General features: G+C 36.1%; 2 protein-coding genes across 4 annotated transcripts; one reads left to right on the plus strand and one right to left on the minus strand.

Moving 5' to 3' along the window:
* Positions 1–75: 75 nt before the first annotated feature.
* On the minus strand, positions 76–3,731 carry LOC126374692 (SAGA-associated factor 29). Its single transcript, XM_050021410.1, has 7 exons — positions 3,570–3,731; positions 3,375–3,480; positions 2,977–3,123; positions 2,442–2,567; positions 1,464–1,688; positions 1,053–1,310; positions 76–798 (listed from the first exon to the last, which is right to left on the minus strand). Exons 2-7 carry the CDS (start codon positions 3,411–3,413, stop codon positions 706–708), a joined length of 888 nt encoding a protein of 295 aa, XP_049877367.1. The 5' UTR covers positions 3,414–3,480; positions 3,570–3,731; the 3' UTR covers positions 76–705.
* A 1,581-nt stretch (positions 3,732–5,312) lies between these two features.
* LOC126374575 (polyadenylate-binding protein 2) lies at positions 5,313–12,101 on the plus strand. Of its 3 annotated transcripts, none has more exons than XM_050021263.1 (7): positions 5,313–5,500; positions 5,584–5,738; positions 6,526–6,673; positions 7,188–7,320; positions 8,157–8,286; positions 9,200–9,336; positions 10,942–12,101. In XM_050021263.1, the coding sequence occupies exons 2-7, from the start codon at positions 5,646–5,648 to the stop codon at positions 10,976–10,978; spliced, it is 678 nt and encodes a 225-aa protein (XP_049877220.1). In that variant the 5' UTR covers positions 5,313–5,500; positions 5,584–5,645; the 3' UTR covers positions 10,979–12,101. The 3 variants fall into 3 exon arrangements, with proteins under 3 accessions (XP_049877220.1, XP_049877222.1, XP_049877223.1); XM_050021265.1 differs by having other exon boundaries at positions 5,313–5,440; XM_050021266.1 differs by having other exon boundaries at positions 5,313–5,418.
* Positions 12,102–12,387: the final 286 nt, after the last annotated feature.

A 12,387-nucleotide genomic window follows, 5' to 3' on the forward strand; every position in this document is an offset into this window, starting at 1 on the left:
TGTATATTTCGGACATAACCATTTTATCATGTATTCTATGTAGATTTTATTCTTAAGATAATAAAAGATTGTATGTATCCATAAAAATGTTTTAATTATATTATTACCTTTCACACGACTCTTATAAATAACACAAGTATGTTATCTTGAACATTACATTTTAACGCTACGTAACAAGTGATAATACGATACAATAATACATGAATAACCTGTATATACAAAAGTCCTCTAGAAACATCTACTTAGTTTCTTTCAGTACACTATAAACACCCATTAAAAGCGTAGATTGAAGTTCAATCCACAATATCATTTACCAAATTACTGCATAACTCTATTTGTAGTTTTACACAACACCGGATAAAAACGAATGACAATAAAAATGTCACGCGATCCGATTTTGTCAACCCATTTTATTTTTCCGTATCTAAGCGCTGAAAGCGAACATATATGGGGAGTTAGCCAGGTTGCAAACATTTCGATTGGTATTGTGTAACCGAGACCTCGTCGTGGACGTTAGGTGTTCATTTAATTCGGATCGGTTATACGTTAGCGATTCGTCCGATTAGAACGTTTGCAGCCTGAATATCCCCATTACGATACGATTAGCAACAAGGCAATAGTTTTGCTTCAACCCACGCGACTCTAATGCAGCTCGTCGGAGTCGGTGGTGTCGTCGCGCGAGCCGGCCGCGTGGTCAACGTGGGGTCAGGTGGCGCGGCCCTTGCCTTCCTTAATGGCGATCACGTAGCGCTGAGCCACGCGCTCCGGCGGCGAATACCCGTCTGCGTACGAGGAGTCCTGGAAAAGGTTAACAAATAAGGGCGTGACAATATTTACTCTTAACCAAAAGAAAAAATATGTGATATGACTTATGGATATGACAATCCACATTCTGCTTATAAGCAAGATAGGCTGAGCGGAAATGTGCAGGCAATCCCTATTAGGAAAGCGAAAGGTCTGTCGCCTATTTATCATAATAAAAATATCATGCATTCTAATGAGTTACCCTTAAAATTTATTCTTCCACAAACCAATTTAAACCAACATCTTACCTCAAACAACACTTCATACGGTTCAGACGCGCTGCCGGGCAGTCTATTCACGACAGCTCGGTAAAAGCAAGTGGTCTGTGGATACAAGGCCATCACTACAGCGCCCTTAGGGAACAACGCTTGTTCGTCTGTCCGAGGGTCTGCCCGCATGAGTGGGAGCGGGACGACACGACGTTTGCTGAGCACGTGACGATTCTTCTGCTCTTCGTCTATATCGTCGATCTCATACTTGCCCTGAGCCGGGTGCCAGCAGACTACCTATAAAGTGAAATAATATAAAAACAAAGTAAGACAAATTCACGAATATGTATTGCGTCAACTGTGTGTAAGAAAGCTGCATTTAAGATAAATTAATAAAACTCGTTGGTGAAAGTCCGGTAATCAGAGCTCCCTGTTTGAGAAGAAATTTACCTCAGCCAATATCCAGTTCTCCTCTTTCTCTGACACCTTGACGAGTGCAGCGACGGCGTCCCCGGGGCGCGCGATATGTCCCGCGTCAGCCGGCACCGCCCCGCACAGCGGCGGCGCGCGCTCGCCCACGCGACCCACGTGTAGTGGCAGCGTCTGGGCCGCGCTCAGCAGCATCTTCATCAGAGCCCCACAACCAATTGTTTCTTTGTTCCCTGCATGACGGGCCTGGGGAAGTGGAGTGGAGGACTTTACAAAAAAGGTTATTATAAAGTTAGTGATTATTTAGAAGATATGAATGCATGGGATTAACTGTCTGAGAACTGATATTAGGCAGCTAAATTACTCAATTGTATATCAATATTTTATGTTTATTTTTATTTTTTTTAAAAAAGAACGTCTAGGGCCCTGTGCCGAGGTTTTTCTTGCAGCTTCTTTTCCCCGGCTATACAGGTTGTGAGAAGCTGCAGTAGTTTTAGGCGGATGAGACGTTCGTTATGTAAAAATTGACGATTCAAAGTGTAACTATGTTACCTACTGAATAAAGATATTTTTGAATTTGAATTTGGAGAAGATTTTAGAAACCCATTTTTTGTCATTTTTACAGGTATTATCTTGCTTCCTTTAAACAAGTCATAAAATTGGCTAGAAGTTATGCTCCAGAAGAAAGCATCTATAAGGCTAGCATGAGCATGGTGTTCAAAACATCATTAAAAAAATATATAATAGTTTTCTATCTGGATAGATATAAGAGTGTAGCTCTCAAGTTAATGACAGAGGAGTTAGGCAGAAATTAACAGTTATATATTTTTGACAGATTTGCAACACTAATTAGAAAACTTGTGTAAAAGGCATTATTTGAAGATTCAGAATAACACCAATTGTGTTCATTCATTCCTTTCTATCATTAATCATTACATTAACTAAATATGAGTAAATAAGTACTTATTCAATTAGGCATTAGAGACACAGTAAACCCACCTGAATTCTCCTCTCATTTTTAATGGCGCGAATTTCGTAGATGCGTGACAATGCTGCTCTCAGCAACCTCTCCTCTTGTTCAGCGGCCGTCAAACCAGATTTATACAGGGTTTTTAGTTGTTGTTGCTAAAATTACAATCAACACTTCATCATTACAAAAACAAAAAAAAAAGATACTGATTGCAGATATAGCCAGAAAAAAAAAAAACGAAGTATATTTTCAATATAGGAACATGAAATAATTCTTATTGTTGATATCAATTTCAACTTCCAAATAATCAGTTTAGCTTCAGTACAAAACTAAAGATTTTACTGTATTTGTTTCTTTGTCTCAACATTATATTTAATCCTTTATAGTAGCAATGTTATTGTTTATTTAACCTCCTAAGGCTAAGATTTAGAGACATAAAAGTTAAACAATGGGGTTTGGATTTTAAAAGGATATTTGATCATATGACTTTAGGCTATTAGTCCTATAATTTCACCAGAGTGCAGAGTACAAATAATGTTTTAGAACATCACAGTATAGTCTTACCTGTTGTGAGGAACTGGAGGAGTCCTCATTAGCTGAAGGAGATTCTGCAGCTTTCTCAGCTCGGAGGATGTTCTCAATGCACTGCTCATTGCGTGTCCTCTCTGTATCTATGTCGTAAATCAATCTGTGCAGGGATCTTAGTCGCTCCTATGAAGAAAAGATAATAAAAGAATATAAAAGTAAGTAAAAAGTAGTAAAAAAGGAAGGTATATGTTATGTTAAAAGAAAAATAATTTTTATTATACTTAAAACTAGGCAGCATGTTCTGATGACCTTAGCCTATTCCATTCCATATCTGACGAATTTAGGAAATAATAATTAAATGTTTATCTTTAGATGGACGAATCGTAATAATTTGAAACAAAGTAAAAAATGTAAACAATGAAGTTTTGACTTACCTGTACCTGCTGTGCAGCAACATCAGCGGTTAGCGGCATCGTCTTGCAAGTCTGACAACTTCCAACTCAAATAGATAACGTGGGCCCAAGCTACGCCGACGAACAACTATCAGTATAATAAAAAAAGCTTAAAATATGAATCGCATAAGATTTATTTTGTCATCTTCATCAAACTTGTCTTCACCTTTTACTTACCACGATAAAAATGTTACACCAAACAGCGTTGCTTAGCATTACATCAAATATTCAATTATTTAACTGTTCGTAAGTAGTTTTATTATATATTTTCTTCCAGAAAAATGTGTATAAAGACGAAAATGCGAACGCAAAGTGCAAACACACAACACGACGAAACGAACAACTGTCAGTGACTAGGGATCCGCAAAAAGTATCGATACCCGAGTAATATCGATACTTTTAGTTCGATACCTAGTATTTTTGTACTCGATACTTTTAATAAAGTATTTAAGTAAGTATCGATACTTTCTTAGTTACTCGATACTTTTGCCCTCACTAAACTGTCAGATAAAAGTTAGTAGATAGTTACTTCTTTTTCCGATACATAACGACATAAGACATGAAACATCATTGTACCTTGCAAACCCAGTATGCGCCATAAAAAAGGATCCGTTTGAGCAATGGGCAGAAATGAAATCGGTTTTCCCGAAATTATACTCCATTGCTAGTAAATACCTCATAATACCTGGGACCTCAATTCCGTCAGACAGATCATTTTCCAAAGCCGGGGCAACGGTAACAGCAGCCCGTAATCCCTTGACTAGGTCAAGGGTTGATAAACTGCTCTTCATGTTAGATTGCGATGTACAGATTGCGGGTTCCGTAATAAGCTGTAAGTTCTTACGTTTTGTTCTTGATTTTGTTATATTGAATAAATATGAAAATAGTCATAATTGTGTATTTTCTTGTGATTTCTAATATTTTGAAAATGTTACTTGATACCAAGTAGTATTGATATTTTTATCGGCATCGATACTTTTGATTCAATACTTGGTATCGAGTAGGTATCGATGCTTTTAAAAATCTGCGGAACCCTATCAGTGACATTCATTTTTTTTATTCTTTTTAAGGGGTGGTCTACGGTGGACTAGAAGTAAAAATATAAAATTGTTTGTCGATGGGCTGATGATGTGCTTTTTTGTGTGAAATCTAAAATGTTGATAGGAATAAGACAATTCAAATCTGTATGAAATCTATCTCTTTTTCACATTTCTCATAGACAAAAAGCAACATAGACATTTTTTTTTTGTTTTGGTTTTCCCCGAAGGGTAAGGCAAAGGGAACTATGCCCATACAGCCATGTCTGACGTATTTTTTTTCTTGATGATTAATGAAATGATGAAAGGTGATGATGATGAAACCTAAGCCCCCACCCTCAGAGTAGACTCCTACTCCGAACCCCAAACGAATTAACTCAAAAGTCCGCATAAACTTTTGAGTTATGAAGCGGCTTCCCGGCACGAAGCGAAAATAGGCAGATACACTTTGTTTATTGAATACTCCAATATAATAACACTCGCGAATGTCTTCCGACTAACTTAATGCGATCATTAACCACAAAACACCACTTCGTATTAATTATTTAGATTACTCAATGAAGAAAGCAACTGTCCCGTTCCCGTTTCCCGCCGAAAAGCCGCAACATAGACAAAAGACACAAAGACACCAAAGACACGATTGTCAATAGTATTACCGTTATGAAATAAAATAATTTATTTAGTAATATTTACAACAATCCAATAATCACAAGGAATATTTCGCTTTATGTCTCCATTAATTAGACTTACTCAATTTGGTTTATCACATTATCAAAGGCTTATTTACTATAAAAAGCTAAGAGTTCTAACAAATAGTGACAAAGAACTTCATAATTGTTAGAAAATCCACTAAAAATATTGGTCACACTTTTAAAATGATTGTCATTTGTCAGTAATATTGTTTGGCGTATAATTTCTAAATAATTTTGCCAAAACAAATCCTCAAATATCAAGAAAATATTAATGCATTCGTAAAATAATCTACCTCAGTGAGTTTTCAAGTTATCATAAGTGAGTGATGCAAACAATATTTTAGAAGTAGGTCATTTCGCATAACGGATTTGGTTACCGGTACGTCAGAGACCTAGCTTCCCCTTGATCATCAAGTTATTTTGATGAAGAATACAGTCTATAAAGGTGGACTTCTATTTCAGAGTATTTGTGCTGCTTGTGTTGAACCTGAATACTGAATTCATGATAGCAGCAGCGAGTGGAAATGGCCGAAAATGATGATTATTTAGACTCGATTGACAACAATCATTTAGACGGAACCAACGGTTCCCTCAATATGACCGATAGCAGTCTCGGGGTAAGTCAGTTTCATGATATAAAAGTGGGCGTATAGCTGTATCACCACATTAACATTTAGAGCAATAATTGATACCATAATGACTATAGTTTTAGGTCTAGGTAGGTAAGTATGTGAATAATTTAGTTATGGTTTGCAGAACACTGCTAAAAGAGAAATAATCGCTATTTAATAATGCATTCAATGAAGCTGTTCTCTTACTGAATATTAAGACTTGTAAATAAGTTTACATTAACTGTATAGTTGCAGCTTCATACTGTTCACTAATAACCTACTTTAACCACCTTAAAAATACCATGTAAAGCCATTGTACACTGTTATAATTTACAACAATATAATAAAAGTTAAGCTGGTACAAATTGTACAATATTGTAAGGTTGTTTCCTCGTGCTTATAAATGGGTAGGATTTCTGAAAGCACTAGTATTTGCTGTATAGGGTCTGGAGAAGCTGTCGGACAGTTATCATCAGGACACACACACAATAAAACAACATACAAATAACAGTGTAATATTAGTTTTAGGTAACTAGATCGGTGAATTAGAGGCTTTAATGGTATTTTAAGATGGCTTAGTATCTGTATTCTTAAATTTTAAGATAACAACTGTATATAAATAACAAGGATATTACTGTAAACCTACTATACTGTAGTATTGACTACTTAATAACTTTTTGTCCATGTGGTATTTATTTTTTCTTAAGTTCCATTTGCAGTCTGAATGTCTGACATTCTTCAATCAGGTGGTGGTACGTTTGTAAAGATATTCTGATGATTGGAATGGTACCAGGGTGGTGATGAAGCTGCAGGCAACGAGGTGCCTGACCTCGCGGCCATCAAGGCCCGCGTGCGGGAGATGGAAGAGGAAGCTGAGAAGCTCAAACAGATGCAGACAGAGGTTGACAAGCAAATGAGCATGGGCAGCCCACCGGGACTCAGTGAGTTTCTTGTTATTTTAGATATTGTAGTATGAAAAATAGTATATAAGGCTATAGTTATAGTATAGTAAAAACCTTTTTTTTTAAACTTATTTATGAATTTATTGAACAAAAACGTAATAATAAGTCCGGAATTTTATCACATTTTTTTATGGTGTCACAGTGTGCTTTTCACACAAATTCTATAGTAATTTCGTGTTTTGATGTTTAGTACAAAAGTAACAGATTTGACTAGTATGAAACTAGCCTATTCCACAATAAATAGGTACCTACATGTAACATTGTTTGTAAACAAACCATAAATCAAGGCCAACTAGTCATTTGTTAATGATAATTACATTTAATAAACTAATTTGACTTCACTTAACTTAAATGAGGTAAAAGGATATTAGGGTGGCATTTAGTGTAGTCCTAGTAGCAAATGAGCATGGAAGTGCTGATGTTTTAAATCAGACCAAAAGAAAAGTGACAGTGTAACAATAATTTAAATAGATGTTTAATTTCATATACACAGCGAGTCCCCTGAATATGTCGATTGAAGAGAAGATTGAGGCTGACAACAGATCAGTGTATGTGGGCAATGTAGACTACGGAGCTACTGCTGAGGAGCTGGAACAACACTTCCATGGATGTGGATCTATTAATAGGTAATACAAGTTTTGCATTAACATTAATGAACCACCAAATTCAACATTATGAAGATAGTTAGTTCATCTTGCGATAGATGTACCTCTGAGTACCCTGATTGGGATATAGTTGTGAGTTTTTATATGTTAAGTTATAGATAGTTGATATCACATGGTTACCAGGACTTGTGCCTGGTTAATGGCAATAGGCTTGTCCTGTTCCTATTATATGAGATTTAAACATAGCTGACGACGAGTGGGTGTATCTACTATGCTCCTGTGACTACCCTCGGGGATACATGGCGTGATGCTATGTTGTTAATATGATGCCGAAAATGTAGTAACATGAACACCTCAATGAAGGCAGTCCACCTGTTCTACACTGCACTCATAATAACTGCTTAGTCTGTCAACCGTTTGCATATTTGGATATGCTTTGTGTCATATAACTTGAGTTTAGGTATGGTATTGTGGGTAGATACTTGTTTCTCTTACTGACAAATAAGATTAGTTAAGTGGTGGGTAGTTTTGGATTGACACATTGTATTTTGTTTGCTATCCAGCTCAATAAACATGCGATTACGAAATTTCGTGTTTTAATGTGAATTAAGTACATATTAGTTTGGAAAAATAAAACATTAAAATGTTTATTGACTAATGCAGTAAAAACAAACATTGTAGGACAAATATTTCACGTTGTTGGTCCGAAAATATTGCAGGCATTGCAATCAAAGGCTATCTTATCATCTTGATAAAAATATTATTTTTTATTATTCAATAAGATATTACATTTATATTCTATATACTTAACAAATCAATGACTGTTGCTGGTTATTTAAAAATGTCACATTTTTCAGGGTTACAATCTTATGTAATAAATTTGATGGCCACCCTAAGGGCTTTGCCTACATAGAGTTTGGTGACAAAGACAGTGTACAGACTGCTATGGCCATGGATGAGTCATTATTCAGAGGACGTCAAATTAAGGTATGTAACAAATAAATGTAACTAGTTTTACCATAATTCATGATAAACAATAAGAAGGATTAACGTAATACTATTTAGAGCCACACTCTTTTTACAATATTAATTGTCTTGTGTTACCATTTTATTACTTATAATTTGGGCAGTGTCCTACATCAAATATAAATTATGAAATTCTGATTACTAAATAAACACAGATCTAAAACTGACAAAAACCATTTCTTTTCTATAACTTATTTATGAATTTTAATAAAGAAAAATGTAAGAGACATTTTGTCATGTTTTTCTATGATGTCACAGGTAGCTTTTTCATACAAATTCTATAATAATAATTTTGTGTTTTATGGTTTAGTAAAAAGTAACTGATTTAACTAGTTGGAAAGTAACCTAGGTATTATTAGAAGTCTCCTCAAAGTTTCTTCAATCAATCAATAATACTTTATTGCACAACAACATATACAAAGGACATAAACATACGAATAAAACATAAGCACAATAGGCGGCCTTATTGCTAAACAAACGTTTCTTGTCTGATCAATCTTCATATAAGGTCTATCAAATGTTGGACGGGCATTAGGCTTTATTGTTAATTGTAAACATCCTATCTCAGTTTCCAGTCGCACCAAAATCATGGAGTCTAAAATAAAAAATGGTTTATCTTCTATGCCATCAATATACAATCAGGGAACACTTCTTCTCTTGTCTGGGTTGTGAGGTCAATGACCAACCTCTTCATCCAGGTGTCAGGGTGACTATTAAGCCTCCATAGCTCATTTATGGTTGGCATTATACATAGTTAGTAAATAGTTGCTGGGAGCAACAGCTTAACCTGCCCTGAAGCACGGGTCATCTTACTTCCGGACAATAGGGTGATCATTGATCACCGTTAACACTTATTTGATTATGTACATTGCAGGTGATGCCCAAGCGCACGAACAAGCCGGGCCTGTCGTCCACCAACCGGCCACCGCGGGGGCTGCGCGGGCGCGGCCGCTCCTTCCGCGGCGGGTTCTCGCCGTACTACTCCGGGTACCGACCCGTGCGGCGCGGCAGGTACTACCCATATTAATAGCTGCAAACACTATCCAGCAACTTGCAACTACGATTACGACTGTAGTACATGAGGGTTGACCAGGCGTCAGGTGACGTGTCGGTAATGGAACTCGTATAGAAAACTCGTCCGTAATTCGTAAGCCCTGCGTCTGAAGACAAATTTGCCACAATTTTAAGTATAAAATGCATATGACTATCTTTAATAGGTGAAGAATCTATCGCCTATGAGATGTTAGTGATGTGACACACGAAGTGGTCACCTCATAGTCCCAGACGATGAGCCAGAAATTAATTTTCTAAGTTATTTTATCTTACATGTAAAACATGATATTAATGACTAGCACTGCTGCTTTACATTTTGATGGTATTTAATCGACAAGTGCGACCGCCTTGTTAGCAGCGAACCCTGTCCAGTATTGAATTTGTTGGTTATTTTACTCTAATTACATCGGACTTATCGACAACACCACCTGTCTATACGCCCTCTCAGCACTATGACGTCAGCCCTCTGCATGGCATGCAACTTTTTACTTTTTTGGTAGATGGGATAGCCTGTATGTAGTTCGAGAAATTATAATGACTGCTGTTACTTTTGCGATCTCGTTTGCAATATTTAAAAACTGTATCTGCTACATATGGAATCTGAATGCTATTTATTTGTATTTATATACATTAGAAGTAAGCGTACAATTTGTCTACCATTCGTTGTTGCAAGTTGCACAGCTCAGCCTACGACGGATAGATGTCGCCACTGCGCTGGTTTATGTTATACTTTATTGAGGGTAGTTGTGTTTTGTTGGACTTCTTGACGTGCAATTATGAGAAGCATCTAGTGGCCTGCTTGTATGTAACATCTTTTACCTGTAGGTAGAACTTTCTTAAAATTGTAACACATTGTTGATAAAAAAATATTTATACCCTCTTTACACTTTACTTTGAATAAAGGTTGTGATAGAACAATATGTATTTTCAATGTTTGCATCCTACCTTCTCCTTCAGTTGCTATAATTATATTACATTTATGTTTTGCACAATTTTCTGTAATCTTATTTTCAATGGGAGCTATTTTATTCTCAACTAAATATTTTCCGATAGCATTAATATATTGGTTGATATTATTTGTTTAAGTTTGGTAAATCGGAAGAATAAATACGTTTACTTTAAATTAATAATATGACAACAGACAAATTCTCCAGATTTGCCATCAGTCAAAAATCATGCATTTTTAAGATGATATAATATTAGTAAGACATGTATTTTGGTAAAGGTGCATGATCTACACTGAGCAATATATTTATATATTATGTCTGTCAATGCGCACGAAAAAGACTTGCATGAGAGAACTGTTGTAGTTAGCGAACAATTAGCGGCACTCAATATTGCCTGTAGCGAATTAAAATGTCTAAGAAGCTAAAGTACTTGCATTATTTGGGATAGCTGTGAAACTCAAAGCATATTTTGTCAATCAGTACAGCTACTTGCCGTACTGCTTCCCATGCCATAATGTAAGGGACTTTAGTAGTTGGCACGTTGCGCCTGTTGTAAAGATGTCCTGATGAGATGTGATCGTGGAGGCGGCAGTCTAACCGGATGCGTTGTTCGCAGAGGCTTCAGGCGCGGCTCGTATTACTCCCCGTACTGAGTGCGGTAGGGGCGCCGCCGCCTCAGCCCGCTTTAAGTGCAAGTGCGGTTATAGCTAAGTTATGTGCGCTGAGCGGACTCCACCGAGCCACGCCGCTCGCCCGGACTTTAGCTCTATTTCATTGTATCAACACACTTTGGCATAGCTGAAATCAGCCGTTTAATGTTTAAAAGTATTATAATGTCTTTTGCCTTTGTCATGAACATTTCATGCATTATTTTTATTAGACGTAAGTGATGCTGCTCTCAGACGTTCCAAAGTGTTCAGTGCTGCTTGTAAAAGTTAATTTATAGGTAAGATACCTCATTTTACTGCTCCGCCGTATAAATTAAGAATTACCGATCGATAATGAATTCAATTTTATTTGTATTATTATATGAATGATTTTAAATGAACTAGCTGTTGTGTTGTGCTGTTTTACATCATAGAAGAGTTTTAAATAGGAAATCTAAGATCGAGACACATTCAATTGATTCCTATGCAGTAGATGTTATGGAAACCTAGCAATAAGACACGTTATCTCAACATTGGTTAGAAACTGTTTTGTACATAATCCATTGGAGTTCACATCACAAGTGCATACTTAAAATAAAATGTAGGTAGAACGCTAGCTTCATTCATAAGTCGTGACACGATTAGCAAGTTAATACAGAGTGTAGCATAAAAAATAAGAATAAATAGTAATATTATAGCAGTAGATCAAGCAGATAGTAAAAAAGTTAAAATGAAGTGTACCAATATTAATTCAACATAACAGTTATGTTATTTGGACTGAGGTAATTACAAACTAATTATATACGCAACCGATTTCTATAGTTACAACGATATTGTTGGATTGTATAAATTGATTATGAAGAATGGATAAAATTTAAGGTAAATGAGACTATTTGACTTGTACTGAAATGAAACATTTATTCATTCTTCAATATCCAGAGCTATTTATCACAAGTACAATGTAATGTACCTTATTCCTGTTGTCTTATATTTCCTGTTTAGTTTCTATGGGTGTTGAAATTAGCATACTGAATTATGAAAAGAAATGACGAAGCAATAAGTTACAAAAATGGAAAAATAATTAAAATGTGCTGGATAAGAATAATTTAAGAATAACGTTAAGAAACAAGTGAGTTGTTTTATTTCTGATGTAACCACATCCTTAGACCAAAATCCCATCAAGGACGCGACGACATATTATATTTTTAATGGAACTGCTATTTATATCCTTTATTCTCAGTAGTCCTACTGATTAGTCCCACTGTAGGACGAGGTATCGAAAACCGTAGTACAGTAGCCAATGGTGGAAATTATTTGTACGTGCCGGGAACTGGTGTACAAGCACAGTATACTTATGCAAGCTTCTCTCGGAAGTTTCTGCTCTGCTCCGTTTAACTGGTGTGAGGATACATTTC

Source organism: Pectinophora gossypiella, chromosome 17 (genome assembly GCF_024362695.1).
Source record: "Pectinophora gossypiella chromosome 17, ilPecGoss1.1, whole genome shotgun sequence".
NCBI lineage: Eukaryota > Metazoa > Arthropoda > Insecta > Lepidoptera > Gelechiidae > Pectinophora > Pectinophora gossypiella.

Excerpts from the sequence above, each read along its gene's own strand:
- LOC126374575 (XM_050021263.1), top strand. The coding sequence starts at position 5,646 with ATGGCCGAAAATGATGATTATTTAGACTCGATTGACAACAATCATTTA. Across the intron at positions 5,739-6,525 it reads TGACCGATAGCAGTCTCGGG|GGTGGTGATGAAGCTGCAGG; the intron begins GTAAGTCAGTTT and ends GAATGGTACCAG. Across the intron at positions 9,337-10,941 it reads CGACCCGTGCGGCGCGGCAG|AGGCTTCAGGCGCGGCTCGT; the intron begins GTACTACCCATA and ends CGTTGTTCGCAG.
- LOC126374692 (XM_050021410.1), bottom strand. The coding sequence starts at position 3,413 with ATGCCGCTAACCGCTGATGTTGCTGCACAGCAGGTACAG. Across the intron at positions 1,311-1,463 it reads AGAACTGGATATTGGCTGAG|GTAGTCTGCTGGCACCCGGC; the intron begins GTAAATTTCTTC and ends TTCACTTTATAG. Across the intron at positions 799-1,052 it reads CGTATGAAGTGTTGTTTGAG|GACTCCTCGTACGCAGACGG; the intron begins GTAAGATGTTGG and ends AACCTTTTCCAG.